The 26,026-nt window shown below is 34.6% G+C and overlaps 5 protein-coding genes across 9 annotated transcripts; 3 read left to right on the forward strand and 2 right to left on the reverse strand.

The window, feature by feature from the left end:
- Nucleotides 1-555: 555 nt before the first annotated feature.
- On the forward strand, nucleotides 556-3,294 carry LOC111016830 (uncharacterized). Of its 3 annotated transcripts, none has more exons than XM_022292355.2 (4): nucleotides 556-818; nucleotides 1,737-2,307; nucleotides 2,814-2,849; nucleotides 2,935-3,294. In XM_022292355.2, exon 2 carries the CDS (start codon nucleotides 1,762-1,764, stop codon nucleotides 2,260-2,262), a length of 501 nt encoding a protein of 166 aa, XP_022148047.1. In that variant the 5' UTR covers nucleotides 556-818; nucleotides 1,737-1,761; the 3' UTR covers nucleotides 2,263-2,307; nucleotides 2,814-2,849; nucleotides 2,935-3,294. The 3 variants fall into 3 exon arrangements, with proteins under 3 accessions (XP_022148047.1, XP_087978972.1, XP_087978971.1); XM_088122846.1 differs by having other exon boundaries at nucleotides 1,737-2,288; XM_088122845.1 differs by lacking the exon at nucleotides 556-818 and adding an exon at nucleotides 854-926.
- Nucleotides 3,295-4,698: 1,404 nt separating this feature from the next.
- LOC111016828 (Protein kinase superfamily protein) lies at nucleotides 4,699-9,406 on the forward strand. 3 transcript variants are annotated; one of them, XM_022292352.2, is made up of 8 exons: nucleotides 4,699-5,512; nucleotides 6,063-6,827; nucleotides 6,910-7,014; nucleotides 7,186-7,308; nucleotides 7,677-7,847; nucleotides 7,939-8,068; nucleotides 8,201-8,410; nucleotides 8,829-9,406. In XM_022292352.2, exons 2-8 carry the CDS (start codon nucleotides 6,151-6,153, stop codon nucleotides 8,949-8,951), a joined length of 1,539 nt encoding a protein of 512 aa, XP_022148044.1. In that variant the 5' UTR covers nucleotides 4,699-5,512; nucleotides 6,063-6,150; the 3' UTR covers nucleotides 8,952-9,406. The 3 variants fall into 3 exon arrangements, with proteins under 3 accessions (XP_022148044.1, XP_022148045.1, XP_087978912.1); XM_022292353.2 differs by lacking the exon at nucleotides 4,699-5,512 and adding an exon at nucleotides 5,521-5,809; XM_088122786.1 differs by lacking the exon at nucleotides 4,699-5,512 and having other exon boundaries at nucleotides 5,521-6,827.
- A 3,761-nt stretch (nucleotides 9,407-13,167) lies between these two features.
- LOC111016781 (uncharacterized) lies at nucleotides 13,168-16,001 on the reverse strand. Its single transcript, XM_022292294.2, has 3 exons — nucleotides 15,178-16,001; nucleotides 14,645-14,788; nucleotides 13,168-13,816 (listed from the first exon to the last, which is right to left on the reverse strand). The coding sequence occupies exons 1-3, from the start codon at nucleotides 15,576-15,578 to the stop codon at nucleotides 13,432-13,434; spliced, it is 930 nt and encodes a 309-aa protein (XP_022147986.1). The 5' UTR covers nucleotides 15,579-16,001; the 3' UTR covers nucleotides 13,168-13,431.
- Nucleotides 16,002-20,915: 4,914 nt separating this feature from the next.
- Nucleotides 20,916-23,148, forward strand: LOC111016762 (forkhead-associated domain protein). The gene is made up of 4 exons (XM_022292271.2): nucleotides 20,916-21,126; nucleotides 21,432-21,631; nucleotides 22,310-22,773; nucleotides 22,925-23,148. Exons 1-4 carry the CDS (start codon nucleotides 20,976-20,978, stop codon nucleotides 22,962-22,964), a joined length of 855 nt encoding a protein of 284 aa, XP_022147963.1. The 5' UTR covers nucleotides 20,916-20,975; the 3' UTR covers nucleotides 22,965-23,148.
- Nucleotides 23,149-23,442: 294 nt separating this feature from the next.
- LOC111016760 (Ubiquitin carboxyl-terminal hydrolase family protein) lies at nucleotides 23,443-25,687 on the reverse strand. The gene is made up of 2 exons (XM_022292270.2): nucleotides 25,514-25,687; nucleotides 23,443-25,269 (listed from the first exon to the last, which is right to left on the reverse strand). The coding sequence occupies exon 2, from the start codon at nucleotides 25,194-25,196 to the stop codon at nucleotides 23,763-23,765; it is 1,434 nt and encodes a 477-aa protein (XP_022147962.1). The 5' UTR covers nucleotides 25,197-25,269; nucleotides 25,514-25,687; the 3' UTR covers nucleotides 23,443-23,762.
- Between the last annotated feature and the right edge of the window lie 339 nt (nucleotides 25,688-26,026).

The raw sequence follows: 26,026 nt of genomic DNA on the forward strand, positions 1-26,026 counted from the left end.
TGATGTCAATATAAACTCAGCTGAATGGTAATTGACACCGGTTTGTGATCAATAGGTTTTAAGTTAGAATAGAATTTTCCATTTTGTTTGTGTGTTGGATTGAAAAAAACTTAACACTAACTTTTAGAAACTAAAAGAAATTTATTAAGGGAAAGAGAACTACAACAAATGCATGTTATAAAGTTTTAGCAATTCCATGAATAAAAAGTGAAAGTCAAAATCATAATAAAACTACTCGGTGAGGTGGTTTGATATTAGTAATTCCTTTTAGTGGTAAAAGTTTGAATTTCTTTTCTTACTTAGAGTATACGACGTGTACCTTTTTCTTTTAAAAAGAAATTGCCATCTTTTAAAAGTAAACAATTATTTCAATATGTTTTAGTAGACAATTATTCCAATATTTTTATGTAACTTTTAGTTTATAAAATGAAAATATATTTAAAAAAGGGTTTTCATGTACTACCATATGTTTTTACTTAATTTTCTTATAAGTTTCGAAAATATTTTAAATAATATCTTTATTGATTTTGAGAGATTTGTATTTATTTCAATTCATATCCAAAAAAAAAAAAAAAAAAAGAGGAGAAAAAAAAGCGTGAGAATTCTGCATCGTCGTTCTACGGTCCTACCTGCACTGTTGCCAAACTTTGGACGGAGCGGAGGTAGCAGAACAAATCTACAGGTTCTACCGTTCCCTCGCCGGCGATAGCAGCCGCGACGTCGGTTACTTCTTCATCCCGCCCTCGACTTCTATTCCTAACGCCATTGCTGAATAGTCCCTCCGTCAATTTTTTTGTCGCTGCCCAACGCCCAACAAGGTATACTAGACTACACTTTTGCTTTTGTTTCTCCTCTTTTTGTTCTCTTTAAGTTGTCATCAGCCATGTCCGGAGGAATCCGAAGTAGAAGAACTTGTGAAATGTGAGGTCTGATGTTTGTATTTGGCATAATTTCATTTGTGTTTCTCTAAGTTTCTCTACTAAGTTTCTCTAAGTTTCCACGACTTGTTATGAAATTGGAGAAAGCTCGGTTTCCGATTGTTGTTCGTTGGTCGATGGTCATTATGAAATAGGTCCTTCTATTTCGTTTCTTTGTTACACTTAATGTAAGAGCGAGAGTTTGTTTTTCTTGGATAAACATGAAATACAATATGTTTGCTTTTGCATCATATGCTTCAGACACTCTTTTTTATAAGAGGAAAGACCAACGGGTTACAAAGAAGCCTTTCAATTGGCATGAATCAAGGAAATTCTATAATTACAAAAAAGTTGTATAACTGCATCAGATACTATATCGAATTGTTAGTAATTCAGTGTAACGAACTTAGAATACGATGGGCACTAATCTCTTTGCTATCGTTTTTATTATACATACAATGAAAGATCTATGCAGCATATACTTAGTTGTTCATAGGTTTAGTTCAAAATCAATCTGCTCTTTTCTTTAAACTGAAGTTATCATTTACATGAGAGATCTTCCTGGGTTCAACAATTCTCAGAAGTTATGTTAGCTCATGAATGTTTGGCTGTAATTGTGTCACTGATCTTGCTGTTAACAATTCTTTCTGTCTTCATTTGTTTTTAAAATTTTTTCTGGACGAATATATCAGTGGAATAAATTTTTGCTCACTATGGAGTTCTAGAGTGATAGTTGTATAGTTGGATTTTGATTTTCACATGTATAAACTATCAACTTCTATTTCTCTTGCTCACCTTCACTTTTATCATCCTACACAGCATTAACCAGCAAGCGAACAACAAAATGTCCAAATTAAATGGTGCGCCCCAAAGCTTGCTGCAGCAACAGGAAGGAAACATTAACGCACAGATGCGGCGTCCTCAGCATGTTCAGAGCACAAATTTGGTTCAAGGATCCACGATGTTGAATGAGTTCAAGTATGGATTCCCCTCTGGTGGATTACCATCTCTATCAAACAAATGGTGGGGTAGTAGTGCTCCAGATGAAACCAACAATGAAGAAGATGCCAAACATAACTTCAAAAACGTTGTAGCTGATGGTTCCATTTCTCTAATAGACCAAGAGAAATCTGAAAGTATAGAGGAGGATCTCCAAGCTGATCTTCCGGGGACTCGCTTACTGACAGCTTTGAGAAAAAGAAGCATGGAGAGAGGACGAAAAGCACTTAAGAATGGTAGTTATTTTCATGCCCATGGCGTAAACAAGTTAAGCAAGAGAGAAAGATCGTTGCTTCTCAACATATTCAAATCATCTATTCCAAATGAATGGATAAGTAACTCCTAAATTCAGAGACAACTGCTTTGAACGAGGTACTCCGCCCTTCATAAGGTATTCTAGTAGTTCTACTGTTCAATCGTAACTTTCCTTCTATAAGTTTGTATATTTGTTATCCTTGATCATAATCAGGAGTAGCTGTTGCAAACTTTTCAAAATATTCTTGGATATATTATGGAATTAGAAAGAAAGGGGTATTGTATTTCTTTGGTACATATCTCATCATCCATAACTAGGAGTATAAAAATGGCCAATGGTAAGTGGTAACAAGATGTTAAGAGTTCTTATGAGATCTTATGGAGTTCACAAGTTTGGAACGTGAAAAATTACAGAAATGTAACTTTTTTTAGTTAGTAAGATACCTTTGGGCAGTATTTAGAATTCTTTCCGAGACGATAGCTTGTGGTGTTCTGTTGGTCAAGAATTTGATATTAGTTATTGATTGTCAACGGATTTTAAATTACAACTTGGCGATTGACTTGGTTATTAATTGATTCCAAGCAATATATTTACGGGCGTCGTGTTCAATATTAATTGAGCTTATGATTTTTTTAACACAGGCTCGAACTGCTCGTTCGTTGGTAGAACAATTGAAGGTAATTGCAGCGTTGAATATTTTTTATGAGATTGATTGAATATAATAGGATGATAATTAGGCTTCTTTTTCTTTTTTTGTGACAGAATCTTGGCAAAATTTTAGAAGTAAAAGGGGAAAATAAAGTAGATGAAGGGGAACCGACAATTGTAGTATACCGTTACTGGTTGCGCAAAATATTTGGGCCAGAGTTGGAGGGACCCAGAGGCCCACATGAGGGCCCATCTTTAAAGAACAGCCGATGCTTGCTGCTCCCTGGATGACCCGTTTCCCTCAAGTGGCCGTCATTTCTCTGCTCATCCAAATCCAGTTACCTAATTTTATTTATTTTTATTTTTTGAGGCAAAGTTACCTAAAGTTAAACAAACCCTAATACTTTCAGGGAATAATTTTGGTCTGTTTAAAAAATGATATTTTATTTTAATTACCAATTTTCTTTCCTTATCTACCATTATTGCCATGTTTGTCATAATTTATTATTTCTTCTTCCTTGCTTTTGACTTCTTGTAAGATAATCACGAGTCACTTCCTTATGGGTTGCCCATTTACCAATATATATGTGTATATATGTATTCATCTTTTTTTCTTGACGGGATGTGTGTGTGTATATATATATATATATATATATATGCGAAACTACCTCGATCGGATTAGAGTGAATAAGATTGTCAACAGTGATGATCAAGATTGGAGTGAATAAGAATGTAGATCAAGAAATTTATATGGTAACCCCTAAAATTATTTGTAAGGTTTTACTTTAACTTTAACAAAAGAAAAATACTTGGCTACTTAAATCTTGTCATTACCATTTTTAGTATTTGACAATTAAGAGAGACGAATGCAAAAATAAATATTTATTTTCTAAATAAAGTGAATTGTCAAATTAAGGATAAGATTTAGTCCTCACCACTGAGTCAAATATTATCCTGTTGATTGGAAGTATATGTCAATTTCTACTGAGCTATGCTCGAAATTAAGTTGTCGAAAGTTATGGTTCATGAATTTGCAAGTCACTCAAAAGAAATAAATGGTAAAATTTCTAAATTTCTTAATATTTTGATCGCAACAAAATTTTGATTGAATTTTCCTTCTGTCATTAACTAATCTACGTGGGTGTTCATTATAAATAATTTGTTATATTTGATATTTTCGGCTACTTATTAAAAATGGTATCATCTCTTGATAGAAAGAAAGGTATTAACCCATTTTATAACCCTAATTTGCAGTTACTTTTATCCCTTTTATCCTCCCTCCTACTCCTCTAGCTTCCAAAATACTTTTCAACTAACATGGAATTAAGAACTCTATTCTAATTTTAAACAGCATAATATCACAATCTCATTATATGTATTTGGTTTCAATTAAAACCTCTTTATTATCTTATAAATTATTTTTTTCACCAAAAGAGAACATCATTCTTACCCTACCGAATTACCCATGGTGTACAACTCTTTTCACAGTGGAAATCAATATAAATGGGGAGGAAACAACAATCTAGGTGTTCGAACACATGACTGATACTATGTTAAGGATGAATAAAATACCACTCAACCCAACCCAAAAGTTTAAGCTGACGTTGCATATTGATTCTTATCCTCATAAAACTTTCGAAGTGCTAACCTCTTTTTTGCGGGATCTAATCCTTGTCTTCGAGTGTTTTTAGAGATCTTAATTTTTTAATCGAATTTTTCGGCTTTGAAAAAGGAATAATTAATTACATGGTAAAAGCCGTCAACCAAAAATTAATAAAAAAGACGATAACCAAACTGCCCTTTTATTACATTTATACGCCCATCTCCGTATCTCACTCTTCGTTTTTTCTCTCTTAATTTTGTGTTTGTTTTTCAATTTAATCCCCCGTCTCCCGCAATTCTCCCATTGGAATCCGCTACGATGAGGCAATCGGCTAATCCTAGAGGCTATGATTATTCCCCGTGGATTCGATTGTGTGGTAATTTGTCAATTTGTGTGGCATCGCCACGTTAATCTGTGATCTCTCTCTGAGCTTCCAGGCCAAGTTACCATATACTCTCTTTTCCAATTTCCCTTCCCACTCCGATCTGCCCTCAAAAACCAGCTGCATTTCTAGTCCCTCCACTTGGGTTGACTCTCCCTCTCTCTCTCTCTTAATTACTGTTCCTTCGCTGCATATTCAATGTTTTTTTCTTACCCAGCTATAAGTGCTGTGCCATTATCCTATTCACCCTTCTTCTTCTTCCTCCTTCCCATCTCCGGTGTCCTCCATTGCAACCCAAGCTTCCTTTTCAGCTTCCTCTTTACAAACCCACCATTCTCACATACCCATTTACCCAAATTTTCTTTCCCCATTACATTTTCTTTGTAGATTCTCTCGCTCTCTCTCTCTCTCTCTCTCTCTCTCTCACAGAAGTTAGCTTTTTGTCTGGTCTTTATCTTGCATTTTCTTCTACCATTCCCTAAATTGTTCCTGACCCCTTGAGGGCGCTAGCCCCTTAGTTACAGGCTTGTTTCGCCCGCCGTGTTCCCCGAGGGAATCTGGTGTTTGAAGGGTCTAGTTTTGTTTCAGGTCGATATTGGGCTATCTATGCTTATTGGGTCCCCGTTGGTTAAAATAGAAGCCCTTTCTCTGCTTCTGTGGGATCTTAAAGAGGAAGATCAAGGGGGTTAGGCTAGATCTGTTGAAAGGTGGATGAATGCTTTCTACTTTGAACCACTTTCCTCGCTTTATTTAATTTATTCACATTTCTCTTTTGTGTCTTTTACTTGAATCATAAGTGATGCCTTCTACGTATTTATTCCCTTTTGTTTGATAGATTTAGACCCTTTTGATTTCGCTATTGGTGGGTTCATTACTCTGGGTTTTCTTCTATAATGGGACATTGAATTTATTTTGCTTTCTTCGTCATCATGACTTGTACATACAAGTATCGGTTGGGTTTCGTTTGGGAAAGAATAGAATCCAGCTGAATGCCCAATGCAGATGTAAAGTATCTTCCTTAACCGTCTTATTTTCCCTTTTTTTTCTGTTCTGCTCTCTCGATTTTTGCAATATATTTTGTGAACTCGGGAAGAATATTGCAATTTTTGGAGAATGTTTCTGGTGTTATAATTTGTGTTTTAAGTGACTGTCAAATTAGAAATGAACTTTAGTAACTTGTGCTACTGATATTAAGCTCTCTCAGGAATTTTTTACCTATAATTTGAGACTGCATGATGTTTCGCTTCTAATTCTCAGGTCGTAATGTCTTGATTTATCTGCGGCTGGAACTTAGGGGGCCGACCCAGTTCAAAATTTTGGCATCTAGAGGGTCGGACCATCAGCTATGTCATCCGGAAGTTCTTTGAATACGAAATTGTCAAAGAAAACTCCCTTCCTTGGTTTGTCCTTATGGGTTTTGATTTGCTTATGCGTTGCTGCATTTATTGTTTTGATTCTCGGTATCTTATCCGTATGGGTGATGTCTCGAAGAAAAACAAGGAGATCCCCAGAAAACTTTTCTGTTTCTCAAATACCAAATGTCTCAAAGGACATCAAGGTGGACAGAATAGCGACTCAATCTGCCCACCACAATCATCTTGAGAATCTTTATCTTTCCATTCATGATAAATCTAGTGAGAAAAACTCAGAGAAGATGATTGGCCATTTGGGTATGAGCAAATCAAGCGACCCTGATAATATAAGTCAATGCAGCTCCAATTATCATCACGAAAGGGTTTTCAGCTCACATTCAGGAGAAGAAGGAAGCTCTGGGACTGTTAGAAAGCAGTCTTCCATAACGTATGGAGGGTATGGAGGACTTGTGACTGCCTCTCCTCTTGTTGGCTTGCCCGAAATTTCGCATCTTGGTTGGGGTCATTGGTTTACACTCAGAGATCTGGAATTTGCGACAAATCGATTTGCCCCAGACAATGTGCTTGGTGAAGGAGGTTACGGGGTTGTCTATAAAGGTAGACTGATAAATGGAACTGAGGTCGCTGTGAAGAAACTTCTCAATAATCTGTAAGGAATTAGTGGTTTGAAACATTAGTAAAACTATATCAATGATTATTGTGCCTTTAAAATTTAAGTTGCTTCTTTATAGGGGACAAGCAGAGAAAGAATTTAGAGTTGAAGTGGAGGCCATTGGCCATGTAAGACACAAGAATCTTGTACGGCTCCTGGGCTATTGCATAGAAGGAGTTCATAGGTACTATTCTTAACCTATCATTTCCTTCCCTTATCATTTTTACCCTACTGGTGAACTACCATTGTAGTACATGACGTGCTTAATAAGTGTTTACCTTGTCAGTATGTCTTCAGTTCACTTTTTTCAGTCTCTTTTTATATGAAAATGGCTTTGTCGTTTTTACTTGTACAGGATGCTGGTTTATGAATATGTGAACAATGGCAACTTAGAACAATGGTTACATGGGGCTATGCGCCAACATGGAACCCTTACTTGGGAGGCGAGAATGAAGGTGCTTCTTGGCACCGCCAAGGCGTAAGTAACGATAACTTACATATTTTTATGCACGCTTATTATATATATGTGTATATATTGGTTTCTGAAGACCTGACGGTTCTGTGCTTCAGTTCTCATTAAATCTCAATTCATTCTTCCAGTGATTTGTATAATAATGGGTATATGCAAACCTTGCTCCTCTACCGTATTGTTTTGAACAATAACTTCCCCTGCAGTTTTCTGCACGTCCCATCTTTGGAAATTTCATCATTCTAAATGACTACCTACTATGGGGAATTTCTCAGATGGTGCACATAGTTATCCCAGAATCTAAATTTTAAACTTGAGAATGTCGAACCCAGTTTATTTTCTCCGAAGTAGAAACTAATGTCACATATTGAATGCAGGCTAGCATATTTACATGAGGCAATTGAACCAAAGGTTGTCCATAGAGACATAAAATCAAGCAACATCCTAATCGATGACGAGTTTAATGCAAAGGTTTCAGATTTTGGATTGGCCAAACTTTTGGATGCAGGAGAGAGTCACATCACGACTAGAGTGATGGGAACATTTGGGTATGTGTCATTTTTCATTCTATTCTATAACCGATTGTGATAAAACATTTTCAGCTACGAGCTAATGGTTGTCTTTTTTCTGTTTACCCAGCTACGTGGCACCCGAATATGCCAACACTGGATTGTTAAATGAGAAAAGTGACATTTACAGCTTTGGCGTTCTTCTTCTAGAAGCAATTACCGGAAGAGATCCTGTCGACTATGGCCGTCCTGCTAACGAGGTACTTCTGAACTAAGACTGTTTATTTGTTTCATTTGGGCATTCATCAGAAGTCAGAATAAATCCCTCTACTCTATGTATGGTGCACATATAATTTCTTAATTTACATTGGCTTATGTACTTGATTCATCAGGTTAATCTTGTTGAGTGGTTAAAAGTGATGGTAGGCACAAGGAGAGCCGAGGAAGTTATAGACCCAAATCTTGAAACTAAACCCGCTACACGTGCTTTGAAACGTGCCCTTCTGATTGCACTTAGGTGTGTGGATCCTGAGTCAGATAAGAGACCAAAAATGACTCAAGTTGTTAGGATGCTTGAAGCTGATGACTACCCATCACGTGAGGTAGGTATCAATGAAATGTGTGACCTGAAATAATCAATCATATTGTTGTTTCCTACCTCCTAAATGATATTTCTTGCAATGCTATGGCTCAGTTAAAATTGCTACAGATTCTTGTTGTAGTACATGTCCTTGATCAAGCAATTTATTAGTTATATTCTTTCACTAACTAATGTAGCAAATGGCTAATGAGCGTTGCTCCACAATGGCCAATGAACTATCCATCTCTGGTAACGTTTTGCATTGAGTAAAGATTTTGGGCCAAGATAGTTCATGTTGAAGCTATGATTGATGTTTCCGTTAGGTGTCAACCATCAACTTAAATTTCTTGCACAAACATACCCTTCTTAACTCATGCCATTATAGACCATTTCTCGTTCTTCTGAGAAACTTGAAATTAGGACACACAATTCTTTTGCAGGATCGGAGGAGCCAAAAGAGCTGTACAACAAGCACAGAGATTGAATCCACGAAAGAGATCTCCGGTCAAGCCGAGGTCGGAAGTAAACCAGGGGAATCGCAAAGCAGAGCTGCAAATGCATGAGGGATGATGAGGAAGGTTTTGAAAGGATTGGAGAAATTTTCCCATGTGAAAAGAAGCGAGCAGTTGAATGGCTGATGATGGTCCATTTGTTTCATAGAGTACATATCACTGCACTGGGGATTGAAAAAGGTGAGCACCCTTTTTAGATAAGATAAAATTTAGTAGACAGAGAGAGAGAGAGAGAGAGAGAGACAGAAAAAAAAAAAATTGTTTTGCAGACATGGTTGAGGCCACTTGCTCTATAATCTCCTCTTTCACATGATTGTAATTTCTGCCATCCCCTCTTCTTTATGAGAGAACACACAACTCTCTTTTTATTGTTTTGTTGGTTTACTTCCCATTTGTTATTATAATTATTATTTTTTCTTGAAGAATTTATTTTAATTTCTATGTTTTAAATGAAGGCATCAAAATGTTGAAGCAACAAGCAGAACCTTTTGGATGGCTTTTTTCTCTGTCTCTTTCTCTCTCTCTCTCTCTCTCTTTTTCTTTTTAATGGGTGCGGTGTTGCTTTTTGTTGCAGTAGAATAAAGCTTACTCCATTGGGCTGCTGCTATTCTTCTGCCACTCTCATTTATTATTTTCTTTTATCTTCTTTTTCGCTTTGATTGGGTTACCTCTTTTTAATATCATTTCCCTCTCCTTAATTTCCGTGAGATCCCATGATGATGTCTTGTCTCCAAAGGTTAACTCATTACTAATTACATTTCTCCTTACTATAATATTTTGCGGTTCTATTTATTTTATTTTCTTCCATAAGGACTTTTGTTTGTGTCCATGTTTGGTGTGTTAGTTTTGTTTATTTTCATATACATAATTAATTTTGCAAATTAAATCTATGATACATCAACTCGATCTTATTATAGACATGTTAAAATTATGAACCAAACATAAATGTTCGGAACAATTAAGAGGTCTTTTAGGAAAGGACATGAGTTTCCTTAAAGCCTTTCTAAAAACTTGTCGGTCACTTTTGTTTGAATTTGTTGGTCCTTCTCGACTTATGAGTCATTTCATGTTTAGTTATCTCTATTCATCTGTTTTGTATAAACTTCAAATTTTCAATTTACAAAAATTAACGTTTCACTCTATAACTCAACGGTCTCCACAAATTTGATTATATAATACTTCAACTCTGTTATTTTTTTAATCTTCGCGTGGCAAAATTAATATTATCTTCTTAATCTTCTCTCTTTTTTAATTTTTCCTCCAAATAATATGCTATTGGGTAGTTTAGTTGACTTATAACCACCACATTTATCACATAATAAAAAATCAAAGTATTGGGTGGGTCAATTGGCTTCAAGGGCCAAACTTTGAAAGGTGTGTAAGCAAGATCTGTTAACTACTTTTGCAGCAATGTAGTTAGCTGTTCATATTTGTATTGGGATTAGGTAGATGAACATTACTGATATCAAATTAGCTTCCAAGTCAAACATTTCATTTCCACTCCTTTAAAGTAGTTTGACAGTCAAACATGTCATTCAAATTTTTCTAAGGATGAATTTCAACTAATGATGTCCCTCTGCATGTTGAATAAGTGATCTTAAACTTTCCTAAAATCAAAATTTTAATTTGCCAAACATTATCAATGAAAATAACACACCTTAAATCAACTTTCTCGAATAACTATGCTTAATTCCTTCTAATTTATTAAATGCTCACTTTTACTTCATGAAATAATGCTTCCATTCTTAGTTAATCTAACTCTTAAATATGATGTGGTTTTGTGGATCATAATATGATATTTAAAAATGTTTAAGATTATGTGAAAAATATATAATTAAGCTACTCGTTGATAATTAAAAATAACTATTAATGTAGTTTTTTATTAATTAATAGTAAAAAAATTATAATGAAATTTCTATATTGATTTTGATGAGGTGAAGAGTAGCTCATGTAGTTTATAAGATCCTTCTGAGTTTGATGAATCCCAATACTATATGATCAACAAATTCATTGGGTGGGTCTCAAAACAATTAACAATAATGAAAGACTTAGTGCATATAACTTTGTTAGATCTTTAATCTTTTCGATGTGAAATTCTTAATATACCTCTTCTTCACAAGATGGTGGCTCGTTTAAAATGGTTGGAATCTAATACTATATTTAATATATGTATAATAACTTGATTAAAACAAGATAATCTTAGGTGCAAGAATAATCGAGTATTATATCTGTCACCCATTATATTCCATATCACTTATTAATTTGCAGGTCACATTTACATTTAAGAAACTAGGAACTTGATGTCATTGTAACGTTACATGGAAGACACAACTTCCAATAATTTATGTAAGGTTGACCTTTGAAACTTGTCATTAAACAGGTTGCAAAAAGTCAACCCATCCAATTACTCCACCTGATGCCTTCCTTCTTAATTTAGCTCATTTCAGCCAAGTCCAAGTTCGTAATGTCTATTCTATAACAACCTTTCCCTAGCTACATAATTAATTCTTTATTTATTTTTTCAGTAAACTAATGTAAGATGTCGAATTTTCGACTTTTAGAGGAGGAACAAGACGCCTTAATCGTCCAGTAAAACTCATCATGTTGACAATTAGTTCATCAAGAACCAACTTCTATATATGAAAATTATCCGATCTTTATTGATTTTTTAGGGTTTATATGGTATGTTTTTAACTATTTTTGAATGTCTAGAAAAGCTAAGTTTTTGAAAATTTTAATTACTTTTAGAACAATCACTTGATTGTTTTTTTTTTTTCATTAAAATACCAATCTGGAAAGACATGCCCAATTAATTGATCCTCAACTTCTAATCTTAATGAATAGATAACTATTATACGAAACATATGCATGGCATGTTGAGGCATGCATATCTATGCATTTGTTATAATAATTAATCTATTGATTTAGTTGGAGATTATTATAGTTAAGCATCTAAATAATATAAAAATCTTATACATTAAAATATATATGAAAGGAATGTCGACAACATTTTAAAAAATTAAAAAATTTGTCTAATCCAAGTTGGAAATTGTGAATTTGACCAGTACCAACCCACTTTGATCATAATGCTTCATCTCTAGGTCTATTTGAATAGACCTGTGTGGATCATCCATGGTCATAACCTGAATTGATCAAAATTAACTGAAATTTTGAACAAATTCAAGAGTATATTGGTTGCTATTTAATGGGATTCGGCAAATACTCATAAATTTCATTTGAATTCTGTAATTTTGAAGGATTCAACTACGAATAGAATAAACAGACATAAACAAGACTTAACCGGTTAAAACATTATTTTACTGAAAGAAAAAAAAAACTACAAACCAATATTAACAATCTTTATTAATTAAATACCTCTAACCACTTGCTCAGGACTTGATATTGATGATACCCCAACATCCTAAAGAAGGAGGGAGCTATGAAATGGAGATATCGACGAACTGAACGTGTTCTTAATACCGATACTGACATATATAAAACTAGAAGAAATTGTAACAACTAGGGGTCTCCTATCCTCCTTTGAATCTGCACCTTCCAAGAATTTTCCTTGTAAAATGATTTTCTAGTATTGGACAAATTTTGCTTTATGGACAAAATAACGCCTCTCAATTTGATCAAACAATATAAAGCTGCTTGTCCACAAAAATAATTAATATGCCTTTACAAAACCAACTTTGATCTGAATCAATCAAACATATCAGTCCCTGTCAATCAAAGGGTAAGGTATATATTGGTGAGAAAACCGACATGTAGTCTTGAATTTGATTTGAAAATCATAAAAAAAAAAAAGGATAAATTATCGGCCAAGTTGACTATTACCTCATTATTCATTAACTCATGATATTGCTATTTTTGTTTTTTGTTTTTTTGTTTTACGTTCTCAGTCCGTTTTGTCTTGTAAATTTCTGTCCAATTGTCTTAGAACATAAAACATGGTTCAACGCACCTTAATTAATTTCTTCGAGAATAGTAATAATGAATCTAGAGTTTCTGACCATATTTACAATAAAATATGTTCTGAAATTTCTCAAAAATATGCAACCTAATCTAGTGGTAGATATTTTTTCTTCACGTTCTATTTTTTTTTAATTATAAAAATTTAAGATACAAATTAAGATAGGAAACTTCAAAATATATTAACTTTTTCAATCTTAGACCAACAGTGGGAGAACAATCGCCTCCTCTTTTCTTCTTCACTGATCTGCAAGAGTCTTGCACATATTCATCTAGAAAATATTCACAAATATAAATAAAAAAACCCCTCCAAGATCAAAATCTTGGAGAAAATTAAAATGGGTCTTTTACATATGTATAAATATGCATGATAAATGACGAAGAACAGGTTCTGACTCCTCCATATTATAGGTTAAAATATACATAACAAACTAAGAAATCTCAACTCTCCATGGGGTGTACCCTAATACAAGAGGGCATTCCAAAGCTGGAAAAAGAAAAATATACAGAACCTGAAGATAATTCTCATTACATAAAGTAGCTAGATTTAAGGATCCTATTTCTGATGATCAGTAAACAAATCTTGCAACAAGCCATAATGGTCTGGCATGTTCTGAAGGTGTTGCTGGAGATTTAGATTTTGGTACATCATCGAGCCGACCGGGTCGGTTTGGCAGCTGGTGATCGGAAGCAAATGAGAGAAGAGTTCTTGGGGGAGCGTGGGCCCGGAGGACGCTGCCGATGCCGATGCCAATGCCGATGCCGATGCCGAGGCGTAGAACGGAGATGGCATCATTCCTACAGAATGGCCTCGCAGTGTAGCTGGGCAATGGTGGTTGTGTTGGCCTTCGTATGTAGTTATCACCACAGATGGATCTTGGTACGATCTTTCAACTCGTTTTTTCACTAGACACTTTTGACTGGTGCATCTGTAGTAACTTCTGTAGGGTGTAATATAATAATACATCAAACAATCTATGAGATCATAGAATAGAAGATCAATATAAATATCGAGAATTAAACAAATCAATATCAATGAGAAAAAGTTTAAATTTGAACTCAGGCCCCTGAACTTCATATTTTTCTAATTAAGCTCATAAATGACTATTCTATTTTGTACTTGATACGTCTTTTTTGTTAACTTTGTTTAAATGGTACAATATTAATGTCAACATGAGCATAGCTCAACGGTAAATGACATATATTCCTTCTATTAAAGTTGAAGTTCGATCTCCCATTTCCCCAAATTATCGTACTAAAGAAAAATAGGTGGTATTAATTATTTAAGAATAATTATCTAATAGGCTGATGTTGTACATAATCCTCAACGTGTGTGTATGTAAATAACACATTAAAATAACTTACAAAATTAATTATAAGTCACCTATTAGACCAAAAATTGAAAATTATAAAATTATACGAGAACTAAATACATATAATAACTTTTTGGAAACTTATCAAAAAAAAAAAATGTTGGAAGGACTTAAATACACACACAACTCCAAAAGTTATGGATTAAACCAATAAAACCTACATGAAAAAAGATACATTTTGTTGGAGTACTAAGAACAGGTATTATATTTTTGAAGAAGGGTCCATTTATCATATATTGAGAAGCATTATATATTTAACTCCCTAAATTCAGAGTAATTTAGATTATACACACAACACAGAATTAGCTAGGTAATGGTTTTGTAACAACAAGATCATGTGAATGGGAAATTAATATTTAAATTAAAAGTTGAATGGGAGAAAATTAAAATTAAAACCTGGGGTAAGGGCTATTTTTTACTGCTTTCTGTCCATATTTTCTCCATCTATATCCATCTTCAAGGTGATCAATCTCGCTCTTAGTCAAGAAAGCAAACCGGGGCTCCCTTTGTCGTTTCTCTTTCTTTTTCAACATCATCTTCCTGATCAAAATCAACATAATATACCCTCTATATATTAATTCATCTCTAACAAACCCTTCATTTTTACACACAATATATTATATATGATCAAGAAATTACAGATTAATTTCAAGATAAAGCAGATACTAATTTAGTGTAACACTTGAAATAATGCACAGAGAATTATGAATATGCATAGAACTACATTAATTATTATTACAGTTGAAATATAATTCAATTAAAAGGCTTGGCTTGGAAAGTCTACTCTTTTTTTTTAATGACCCTATTTACCAAAATTATATTAATTTTTTTGAGTCAAATCTTAGTAATCTTCACCATGGGCTCCTCCAATTCAGCCATAATCAAATCAAAAACAAAAAGAAAAAGAAAAGAAAAGAAAAAAGACATACTGCTTCTTAGACTTTTCCTCATCTTTATTATTCTCGCTCCCTTTTGTGTCCTCTTTGTTGCTCTTGAATGAATCTTCTTCAGCCGCTGCTGCCTCATTTGACGAAGACGACACTGAAGAATTAGGCGTCGTCGTCGACGACTGCTTTATTAAACTCTTCCCTCCTACTCCACCGCTCTTCGACTTGTCGTCCACAGGAGAAATCACCTCGGATGAAGAGCACGACACGTCGAACGCCCTCGAAAGGCTGTTGTAGTCCAACGACGTGTCGAAGAAGTTAGTGAAGCTCATGAAAGCAGGATCCAACGCCTGTTGATGGAAGATCGAACGGTTCATATCCAGCTGGTTGTAGTGGAATGGATCATACTGCTGGTACAGGTTTTTGCCTTCATCATTTGACATTGGAAAAACAAATGAAAATTTAGAGAGAAAAGATAAAGGGAGAGGATCTAATAAAGCGATTAATTAGGGTTTCGATCTTTTGAGGCTCCGAATAAGAAACCCAAAAACTTTTTGCTCCCAAAACTTTTATTTTTTTCCCCGCGGTTTGAGAGAGAGAGAGATGTTTGGATTTTAGTTTAGTTTTCTTTTTGTTACTCTCCACTCTCTTTTACTTTTTTTTTTCTTTGTTAATTAATTCATTACACATGATCGAATTGACGGGCCGCTTAAAATATTGTGTTATATTATTAAAATAATTACATGCTTTAGATCTAGAAGATATCGGCTGTTTTTTACTGGGTCAATAAATTTCATTTACAGTTCATATACAGAGACTTAATCAACAGTCAAATACAGCAATAATAATCAACAATTTCACCCATCTAATTAATCTCTATTGTATATAATTAATTAATCATAGGAATTACTGCAGTTCTTAAACCCTTTGATAGACACTAATGAATGTTGGGATTAGAATTCATGAAATGTAACAAAGAACATAATATCTCCATTAAGATCAGAATTTTGGACAAAAACTTTACATTGTAATAGATGAGAAGAAAATCACAAAACATTAGACACTGTTTGATGATTATTGCATTTTTTGTTTTTTGTTTTAAAAATTATACTTGAGGATCTCTTCGTTGTTTAAAAAATTGAATTTTTTTTCTAAATTAGAAAACAGAAAATGAATTTACATGTGAGAAATTTTTGGTGAAATTGGAAAAGAAAAGAGGAAGACAAAAAGGGTGTGAAAGAAAAGAAGGAGTTGGGGTTGGCGTTGGAATATATGATATGAAAATGGGTTGGAGAATGGAGATAGAAATTAGACGAGAGAGTCGCAGTCGCAGTCATAATTATATTTATGGAAGCCAAGTTTTAAAATTTAAATTTAGTCAACAATTCCATCTGAGAATTGAAGCCTTATCCCGACACGTATGACGAAACCGGCACCGGCGTTTGACCGTTGTTCCGGCACGTGGGAGTTTTATTTTTTAATTTCAATTAAATTCTTCGCAAAAACGCTTTCTTTCTTCCATTGCCTTATCTAACCCTCACGTCATCTCCTTATCATCAATAACCCCACAGAAATTTAAAATCACGATTCCCATTATTCTCGCCCCCTAATTTAAACCTTTTTCGTTTTTCTTTTACCGTTTATTTTCTTGTCGGTTTTGTTACTAAAAGATTTTTCGTTATATATATATATATATAAAAAAAGGGTTTTTCAAACTTTTAGGCGTAGGTGTATCCTCTTTTTCTCCTTTTTTACCGCCATCAAAATCTTTTTTCTCTTTTTACTTTACTCAATAATATTTCTGTTTTTTTATTATAGAGTTTCACTATTTATTCGTAAAGTTTTCTGTGTGTAGCAACATAAATTTGCTGGTTTATAGGGAGATGCTACAAAACAAATTATTATGGCCACTAAAAATATTCCAAACCCAAGATTTTATATATGCTTTTTAGTATTTTAATCTAAATATAGAAAAAAAGGGTGAAAGAAAAGAGAGATAAGAAAGAGGGGTTCCAAATCAAGTTGACTTTGATTGGACATGACTAAATAGACCTCATCAACTATTCGGAATATTATTGTTAGATTATGTTTCTTCATTTGATTTGTAGGAGCTTAATTAGTGTTCAAGAAACCTAATGCATTATTAATGTTAATATAAATCAAGAGCTATAGTTTGATTGTTGATAATATGTTGATATGAATCAATGGTTTCAATTCTCTTTATCTCATTAATTTTAAATGATTAAATGATATTCATGGTATGATGTAGCCTATATATTAAATCATTCCCTTAGTTTATTTTACCTAATTTTTAGGTGAACAATTAATGCTTTGGTTGGAATGGTTAAACAAAAAAGTAAAATATATATAGTCGCAACTCAGATCATTTTTTAACCTAAACTTAATGACCAACATAAATTCACTAACAATAAATAAAATAAAGTGGAGGGATTATCAAAAGAGAAATTTTATACTCGATTCAATTGTTCTAGTAAACGTACTCTAACTCAATTCAATATTTAAGTTTAGTTGATTATTATAACAGAAAAGGGTTATACATATATGGTTCCATCTAAATTTTTATTAATAGCATGAAATGGTTATACTATGATCAATTGAATGAATCTTATGGAACAAAAAGAGACATAAGATCAATGTGAAGTTTGCCTATATCTAATATTAGGGCAAATCAAGAGTGGGGTTTAGCACACATATTCTTTCTATAAAACAAAAACATGGATATATACGTAGTTTTTCCTTTTTTTTTTTTTTATTGAAAAGGGTAAAGAGACAACAATGTGAGCTAATTGGTGAAAATGTCAGATTTTGAAACATGAGATAAAAAAAATTAATTAATCAAAGTAGGGATATATATATAGTATTTTACAGTAGGGATAGATATACATATAGCTTGATTTTGTTGACATTTTTGGTGCACCACTTCGATAATTTCATTTTCCTTTATTGACAAAACAAAATATGTCTCAAAATTGTGTAAATCATGTGACTGAAAGGAGTTTTTAAAAATTGGCAGTGTTCCATTAAAATTTTAAAAGGGGTAAAAAATGTTTTTGAAAATGAAAGAATTTTTTGAATTTTTTAAATTTTAATAATCATAAGCGGTTACAAATTTTTTAAAAAAATTGTAAAGGGAAACACTTAAACTAATTATGTTTTAAAAGTGCTAAAAAGGGTACTCAGAAAAATAAATAAATAGAAGTGCTAAAAAGGGATGCCAAACAAACACCAAATATGAAACCTTGTAAACTAATTTTCAAATTATTTCTAATATTAGGGATGTAATATCAGTGTACCAAAAAAAAAAAAAACCAAAAATTAGTGACTGAGAAAATTTCCAGGATTTTTAAAATTTGAATTCAAAATATTCAAATCAATTACAATTTCAAAAATTTTGTTTGACTCGTCAAACTTATTGAAGAAGACACATTTAAGTCCATGTAATTTTAAATAATTGAAAAAATGACAACCTTATAATTAAAAAAAAATAATATACTTTCATATCTTGTATTTGAGTCAATTTTAACGTTAAATTTTAATGTTTTCAAAAATGGTGAAATCGAACTAAAAAGAAAGTGATCAAATTAATTTCATTTTCAAAATCAAACTAGAAAATTAACCACTACATATTCAATTAACAAAACATTCAAAAATTCAATTATAAGAGCCTTGAAATGAAACTAGGGTTACAAGTTGTGCAAACACTCCCACATTGATTAGTTAAGAGATTGGAAACAAAGTCTCCATTGATATGACGTATTTTAGGTGAAACAAAAAGTAAAGCTGTGAGAGTTATGTCCAAAGCGAATAATACCATACCGTTGTAGAAATACTTGAGAGTACAAGACAACTGTTGTATGTGTTGCGTGTCTATAATCGAGACTCAGTATCGCAGAGTTCGAATACAAGACTTCAGGGTAGATAATAGACCTCGAATCACTGTTACTACATCATCCCATGGACACGTGTTTGAACAAATCATACAAGGTGGTAATCAGCTCACAGTCATGATGTTAGGCCGAATCAGTCTTCTAGTTTTCAATTATTCTCCTTTAAAATCATCATAAAATTCACCTAATCCCGATTTAATTATTATATAATTATTAATAAAGTTTTGAATGTAATTCTTATTTTCTAATTTGTATAGCTAGAGTAGGTAAAAAAAAAAAACTGATTCGTCTTCTCAAATTGGAAATCATATTATTAAATTACTTTGTGAAATGCAATATTTATTTTCTTTTATTTTTATTTGTGCATGGTACGTGGGTCAAGTTTTTAAGTAACAAGAACATATGGAAGCACAATGTATAATATGAATATGCTGGTAAATTGTTACTAATAAAATTTCCTTGATCGGTCAATCATCCAAGTCGGTCACTTTTTATCTAAAATTTTCCCTTACTAATAAATGCATTTATAGAGCTTAATTCCAAATATAACACTCTTATAAACCATAATCAACATATCAAAATCACCAACTTTTAATTCGTTTGGTATGTACATTTGTTGTAGCTAGTAAGTTGTATGACGAATGAGATAAATTAAAGAAAGTAATAGAGTAGTTTATAATATATTGACTGACTCTAATACGGTAAAAAAAATTATAATTATTATAATCTCATATCTGCGATATATTAAAAGCTTTAGTTTCAATGAATGCATAATGATGCCTCCAGAAATTTGAATGAAAAGAGACACATGCCCCGCCAATCAAGACATTTTAATGAATTACGAGATAGAGAGTTAGTTTTGTTGGGATGGGAATAGTCAAAAAAGCCTATTTTATTGGAGAGAGTTGACACAGTGAGGGTGGCTTTTTTTGCCTTCACAATTAACAAGTAAATGAAGTGTCAATTGATGATTCAAAATTAAAATATGGTCGCATTATTTGTCTATTTAATATTTATAATATGGTATGATCATAACAAAACTTTAGGACTAAAATGGAATTTAAAACTAGGGTTAATATATAAACTAATGAATTTGGGTCAAATATTTCTCCGTAGATTGCTGCTGTGTTAGGTTTGTTGACTGTTTTTGAGTCTCTGCATATTATGCTATTTCATCCACCTTTTACATAATAGAGTTTTGGAGTCAATTTCAAATGTTTTAGAGAGAGAGAGAGAGAGAGAGAGAGGTCGTTGTTGGGTTTAGGTTGGTATGGGCTAACGTTTGGTATTGGCTTTTGGTCAAATCATGGGCCTCTTGTCTTCTTTCTGTGGGCCCAACTCATGATGCCCTCATCCTACCAAATCCAGAAACAATTCCTAAAACCACTTTTCCTAAATAAGCTTCTAATGTATAAGTTTCAAAAAATTTTAATAAAATTTTCAATTTTCAATTTCGTACATAAGATTTTATTGTTTAACTTTAATTTTTATACTATAAAAGTGTAGAGTGTAGACACTTATTAGATAATGTTGTAGATGTTAGAACATTGGAGTTAACAGCAAATTTTAAAAGTTATAATTTTTGTTATGTAAGGGCACCAACAAAGAAAGTGGGAGCCAAAACGAGTAGACGGTAATTGATGATCCCAACCCCTCATTACAATTTACGTACACAGAAAGGGCATAAAGAATTCATGAAACAAACATGAAAATATGGCCGTACGGATTGGTAGAACAAACACAAAATGGGCCACAGAATATGGACCGTGCACGGTTGAAATTTGGGCCTCTTGTGGTCCATGGGCTATATTTTGACGGCCTTTTATATATTTTTTTTCTCTTAAAAAATTATTGCTATATTTCTTTCTTTCTTTCTTTTTTTTTTAACAGAATTCGCCTTCGAGCATCGAGGAAGACGAGAGAGAAACGGAGATGATATTGAATTCTGCTGCTGGAATAGCTAAGCTGCATCCTCTCCTGCCTCTATCGAACCCCATACGCGCGTCTTCCACCAGCAGCACGGAACAGCTGCGCGAGGAACTCAGTCACCTTCATTCTGAAGCAGAGAATACAAGAGCCAAAGGTCTTCTCATGCCTTTGCCTGCTATATTGCCGCAATTACTTTCTATAATCTTAGCCAAATTAGATGCGAATTTCATTCTCATTGCTCTTGATTTCTTCTTTATGAATTTTGTGTTGCTTTGAGTTCGTGTTCGAGCGTTGAATTGGAAAATGGTAATGAGTGACTGCAGCGACGTGCATTGTTAAAATCTTAGAATCTGTGCAAATTGATTTACTCGCCTTCTGGCTCCAGTACCTACAAAATTATTGTTATCTTTGCCTCAATGTCAATGGCCTGAATTTTGAATGAAATTGTGGTTGATTCAGCAAATAGTGCAAGACTGAGACTTCTGAGATTGTCGGAGGCAGCTGAGAAGCTTCGGCGACAGGCAGCTATTAGCGTACGAACAGGGAAGGAAGATGACGCGAGGGATCTACTTTTCCAGAAGAAGAAGGTTATGCAAGCGTTGGAGAAGTCAAAGAGTCGCATTAAGCTGTTTGATGAACTGTCAGCAAAGCTTAACGAGGTAGAATGAAGTACTAACCTGATTGAGCTGTAATTTTTTGTAGTGAATTTTCGCATCATTCATGTTTTACTCGTCATTAGGCAAGTTCAGAACCACCATGCCCTATATGTTCGATTCTTGGACTTGTATATTCGTGTTAGTCCGTTTGTGATATCGCAAAGGCTTGTCAAGTGATAGATGTCAAATACGGCGTGAATTCGGAATAGTGGCTCTGATCAAGAGTGATTTCAAAAGTGGCTTATCTTGGCAAAGGATCACACGAAGAGTGGTGCTTGTAGTAGTATGATTGCAAGTTCTGTTCATATGCATGAAAAAATGGATGATAACTAGTTCAAGACAACTAGTCCTTCCAACGCGGTCCTCATACTGCAAGACAACGGTTCTTGTGATGGCATTCAATTCATTCGTACATTACTAGTTCTCTTCTCGTACAACTTGTGCAAGAATGAGTACAGTTTGGCCATGGACTCGGCAGCATGTATCCTTACCTCATAAATCTTAAGAATGGGGGCCGATTGCAAATAGAGGTTCTTTTTTTTTGTTATAGTAGCTCTGGCACTTCTGTTCCCCACTCATCCTTTCTGTTTCTGCTAGAACAGTTTCCTATTCTTGTTCATATACTCAAAGAATATGTTCTTCAATTTTAGGAATGACAGAGAAACTACTTGATTTTCTCAGGCAATATATGTAAAAGAGAATCAGCTAATTGGGAATATTGATTCGGATCTGGCAATTAGAACTGAAGATACTTCAAGTCCAGTTCGAATTGCCTCTTCGAAGCAGGGAGCTGCAGAAGATTCAAAAGAAACTGATTTCAAATCTAAAGATGTAAAGCTTACTGAATATCAACATTTGCAATCTAAGGGAGAGGATCATGCAATGATAACTAATGACAGTGAGCAAGAGGCCCCTTCATGCTCTGATTTAGGGAGTGAAGATGAAATAGTAAACAGTATGAAGGGAACATCGTCGTATGAGGACTTCATGGAAAACCTGGACAACCAGCTAAACATAATTGAAGGTGAACTCGATACTGTTCTGAGGGCTTCAACAGTACTATTAGAAGGCGAGGACAAACAAAAAAATTCAAGGGTGCAGCAAATAGTGGAACTTCTAGATAGCATCCGGGTTATCAGAAATAGGTAACAAATTCATCACCAACCCTATGAACACCTGCATTTTGGTTATCGTTTCGTCTTTCCCATTGTTTTAACTTTTGTGAGGAATTTTTCGACATTAAATCTCGAATTGTTGACAATCTAATAAAGGGTGCTTTAATATTTATGTTCACAGAGTCTCAAGTTTCCAGTTGGCAAATGCGAACATCAGATGATACTTGGCTTTGGGGCACATGGTTCTTATCTTTGTAAGGAGTTTGCGACTTTAAAGAACCGTAATTTCTGCAAACTTCCGTTTCAATTTTTTGATTGCTTGTTGCGAGGTACCTTTCATATTCTAAACAAAATTTCCGCAGTTGTTACTGTAAGTAATACACATGACTCGATTGTTACAGGTTAGTCCCCACTCCTCCAATGTCAGCAATGTTATTATACAAATACAAACTTTGATATATCCCTAAAAAACATATATAATAATAATACAAAATTTATTTACATATGTAAATCTTCGACTCTTTTCTTTCAACATGGGAATCTAAAACTTGAATTTATGGACTGGTTTCGACCTTCGGAAGGCCAACATTGATTTAGAATCGATAAGATAGAGAAACCGATGGTTTCAAAAGTCCAAGATACTGAAATCTTCTGTCCATTTTCCGAGTACAATTGGGAGAGTATGGCCCCTCATCCATGTCAAATTAAACTGGGAACGATCATACTTGAATTGGAAGTGATTGAAAAATGATACTAGCCATTGGAGAACAGTTTCCCAACCATGACCTCAAAGTGAATTAGAAAGAATGAAGTAGTGAATTGAGACAACTCTTCACCAAGTGTAATAGTGAGAAGAGAGACCAAATTTGGAAGTACAACAGACAAATAACCAGGCATCTGGTGCCACAACACCAGAAGCTTCACTTCTCTCGTCCCAAATCAAAAACTTGGCTTTGGATCTCAACTTATCATGGGGGATTGGGAATAGAGTACGAGTCCTTAGCTCAAGCAAAACTAGCTTAAACCTTCGTCCTCACCTGGTATCCCTTACTGTTATTTGACCTCTCTCTTTTAACATCCCTTGAAGGCCTTCCCGAAGTCGAGTTCATTCTCTTCGATGATCTCACTCTGTTTCTACCAACATTTTCTTGGAAATCAACATGTCTCCTACGTCCACCAGCAGCCTCTTTCCGATCAGCACGGGCATTGAGATTACTACTATCGTCTTCAGCTTCTTCGTCCGAAGAGTCGAGGAGTTCAGCTTCGTTCTCTTTTCGAGTAGCATCATCTGACCGTTCTTTCTCCTCTTTCTTCTGTTGACAAGTACCGCCTTGTTCGGTTGTTGTTTTACTGTCTTCCTTAACTGTATTCATAAGGTGAAGGTACTTATTTCTAATGTTTATCAAAGGGCTGTTCTCAATTACGGAACCCCTTTTATACCCCTCTTTTAAGACAACCGTGTATGTTCCATTCTTACTCGATAGGTAGAATATCCCTGGATGGTGAAGCAATGCTCTCTTGAACCTCGACCGAAGGCCAAAATATTCGCCAATGGACAGTATAGTTTCCTTCTCTATCTTCTTTGCAATGAGCATATGAAGAAGCTCATGTAAGATCGCAACCGCCCACTTGTCCGATTCATCGCTGCTCGGAGAGAGATGTGATGCATTTTCATAAGGGGAAATGTAAGGTAGCTTTTGCCATTCATCCACCCACTTCTTGAACTTCTTATCCATCTCAAACCCATTCGAGAATTTCATAGGAAAACTAATAGGCATTCCCTTCGAAACGCCGGTTTCTGCCTTCGCAGCCATCTTCTCCAAAACTGAGGTGGCCAATTCATTGTTCCAACATACCAATTCCAACGCTCGCGTATCTCCTGATCCAGATGCAAAATTTTGGTGTCCTACAACCTTGAAGTAATCTGGAAAATCAGGAACTATACTTTGGACGTAATCCTTGGGAAGACCCAGGTCCCATTTCAATTGATCAATGATACTTAAAGGTATTTTGTGGAATCTTGAAATCATTAAGAGCTTCACAAGTTGATCTGCAGCTCGTTGTCTACAATTTTCGCCTTGATAGCTTAACTGTTCTTCGGCATCAAGCTCAAGGACTTGAGAGGTTAGCCGAACATGAGGTTGAATGCCAATCCCTCCAGGGAGAAATTCTTCGAAAATAGAGGGATATTTTCTGATCAAATCAATGGGGCGCGTTGGAATTCTTAGAACTTCCCTTTTCTGCGTTATGATGGAAACTGGGACAGACTTGGACGGCTCTGATTTTATAAAATCTTTAATGTTCATCACTGGCAGAAGATTCTTCTCTCTCTCAACAGCATGATCAAGACCACGATCTCGAACCCATTTTATGGTGCCGTCTACATACGTTCGAATGTATAAATGGAAAAGGTGGTGTTGCTGTTGGGATTGATTGCGCGATAACAAAAACATTGTACACCTCTCCTTAGCTTCACTGTCTTTGGCGTTTCTTTAATTCAGCTTGCAAAAATGAGGACCAAGCTATCTGAAATTCTCAACAGTAAATAATTAATGAAATTTGGAGATGTACTGAAATATAATTGCAAGAGGGGAAAAAACAGAAAAAAAAAGCATGAGCAGAAGAATGCCTAATGTTATTGACAAGAAAGCAAGCCGCAATCTAATTTCATATAATTTTTTTGGGAAAGTTTCAAAGTTCATGGAAGAACCGCGAAGGTTATGATGGAAAGAGATTAGACAGAAGAGTTGTTTAAAGGCAAGAAGCTTACTCGAAAAGCATGGCGCCGAGCTCGCGAAGCACTGCTTCTGAAACGTTATTACTTTTCGATTGGCGAACCAAGTCTGCATATGAAACTTTTGATCCCACCATTTTTTTGCCTTTGGAATGGCGACCGAAACAAACTGCTGCTGATAAAGAAAATTGAAGTGGAGACTGGAGAAGGAGGGAGGCACAGCACGTGCGAAGAGTGTGCGAACGGGAAGGATTTGACTCTTCGTTTTGGAGCCCTAGACAAGTTTGGGCTGAAATGTCAGGCCCATTCGAATGTGCTCCCGCAGTTCGAGCCCTAGACAGTTTGGACTGAAATATTAGGCCCAATTATCTGTGCTCCTTCTGGGTCCGCCCTAGAAGATGTTTGGGCCCAAATGTCAGGCTCAATTGTCTCTGCTTCGTTGGTGTTGGAGTCGTAGACAATGTTTGGGCCCAATCGTCTGTGCTTCCGCGGATTTCGAGTCCTAGACAATTTGGGCTGAAATGTCAGACCCAACTGTCTGCGCTTCCC

The sequence above is a fragment of the Momordica charantia genome (genome assembly GCF_013281855.1).
Source record: "Momordica charantia cultivar OHB3-1 chromosome 4 unlocalized genomic scaffold, Mcharantia_2.0 BLBB01000004.1, whole genome shotgun sequence".
NCBI classification, from domain to species: Eukaryota; Viridiplantae; Streptophyta; class Magnoliopsida; order Cucurbitales; family Cucurbitaceae; genus Momordica; species Momordica charantia.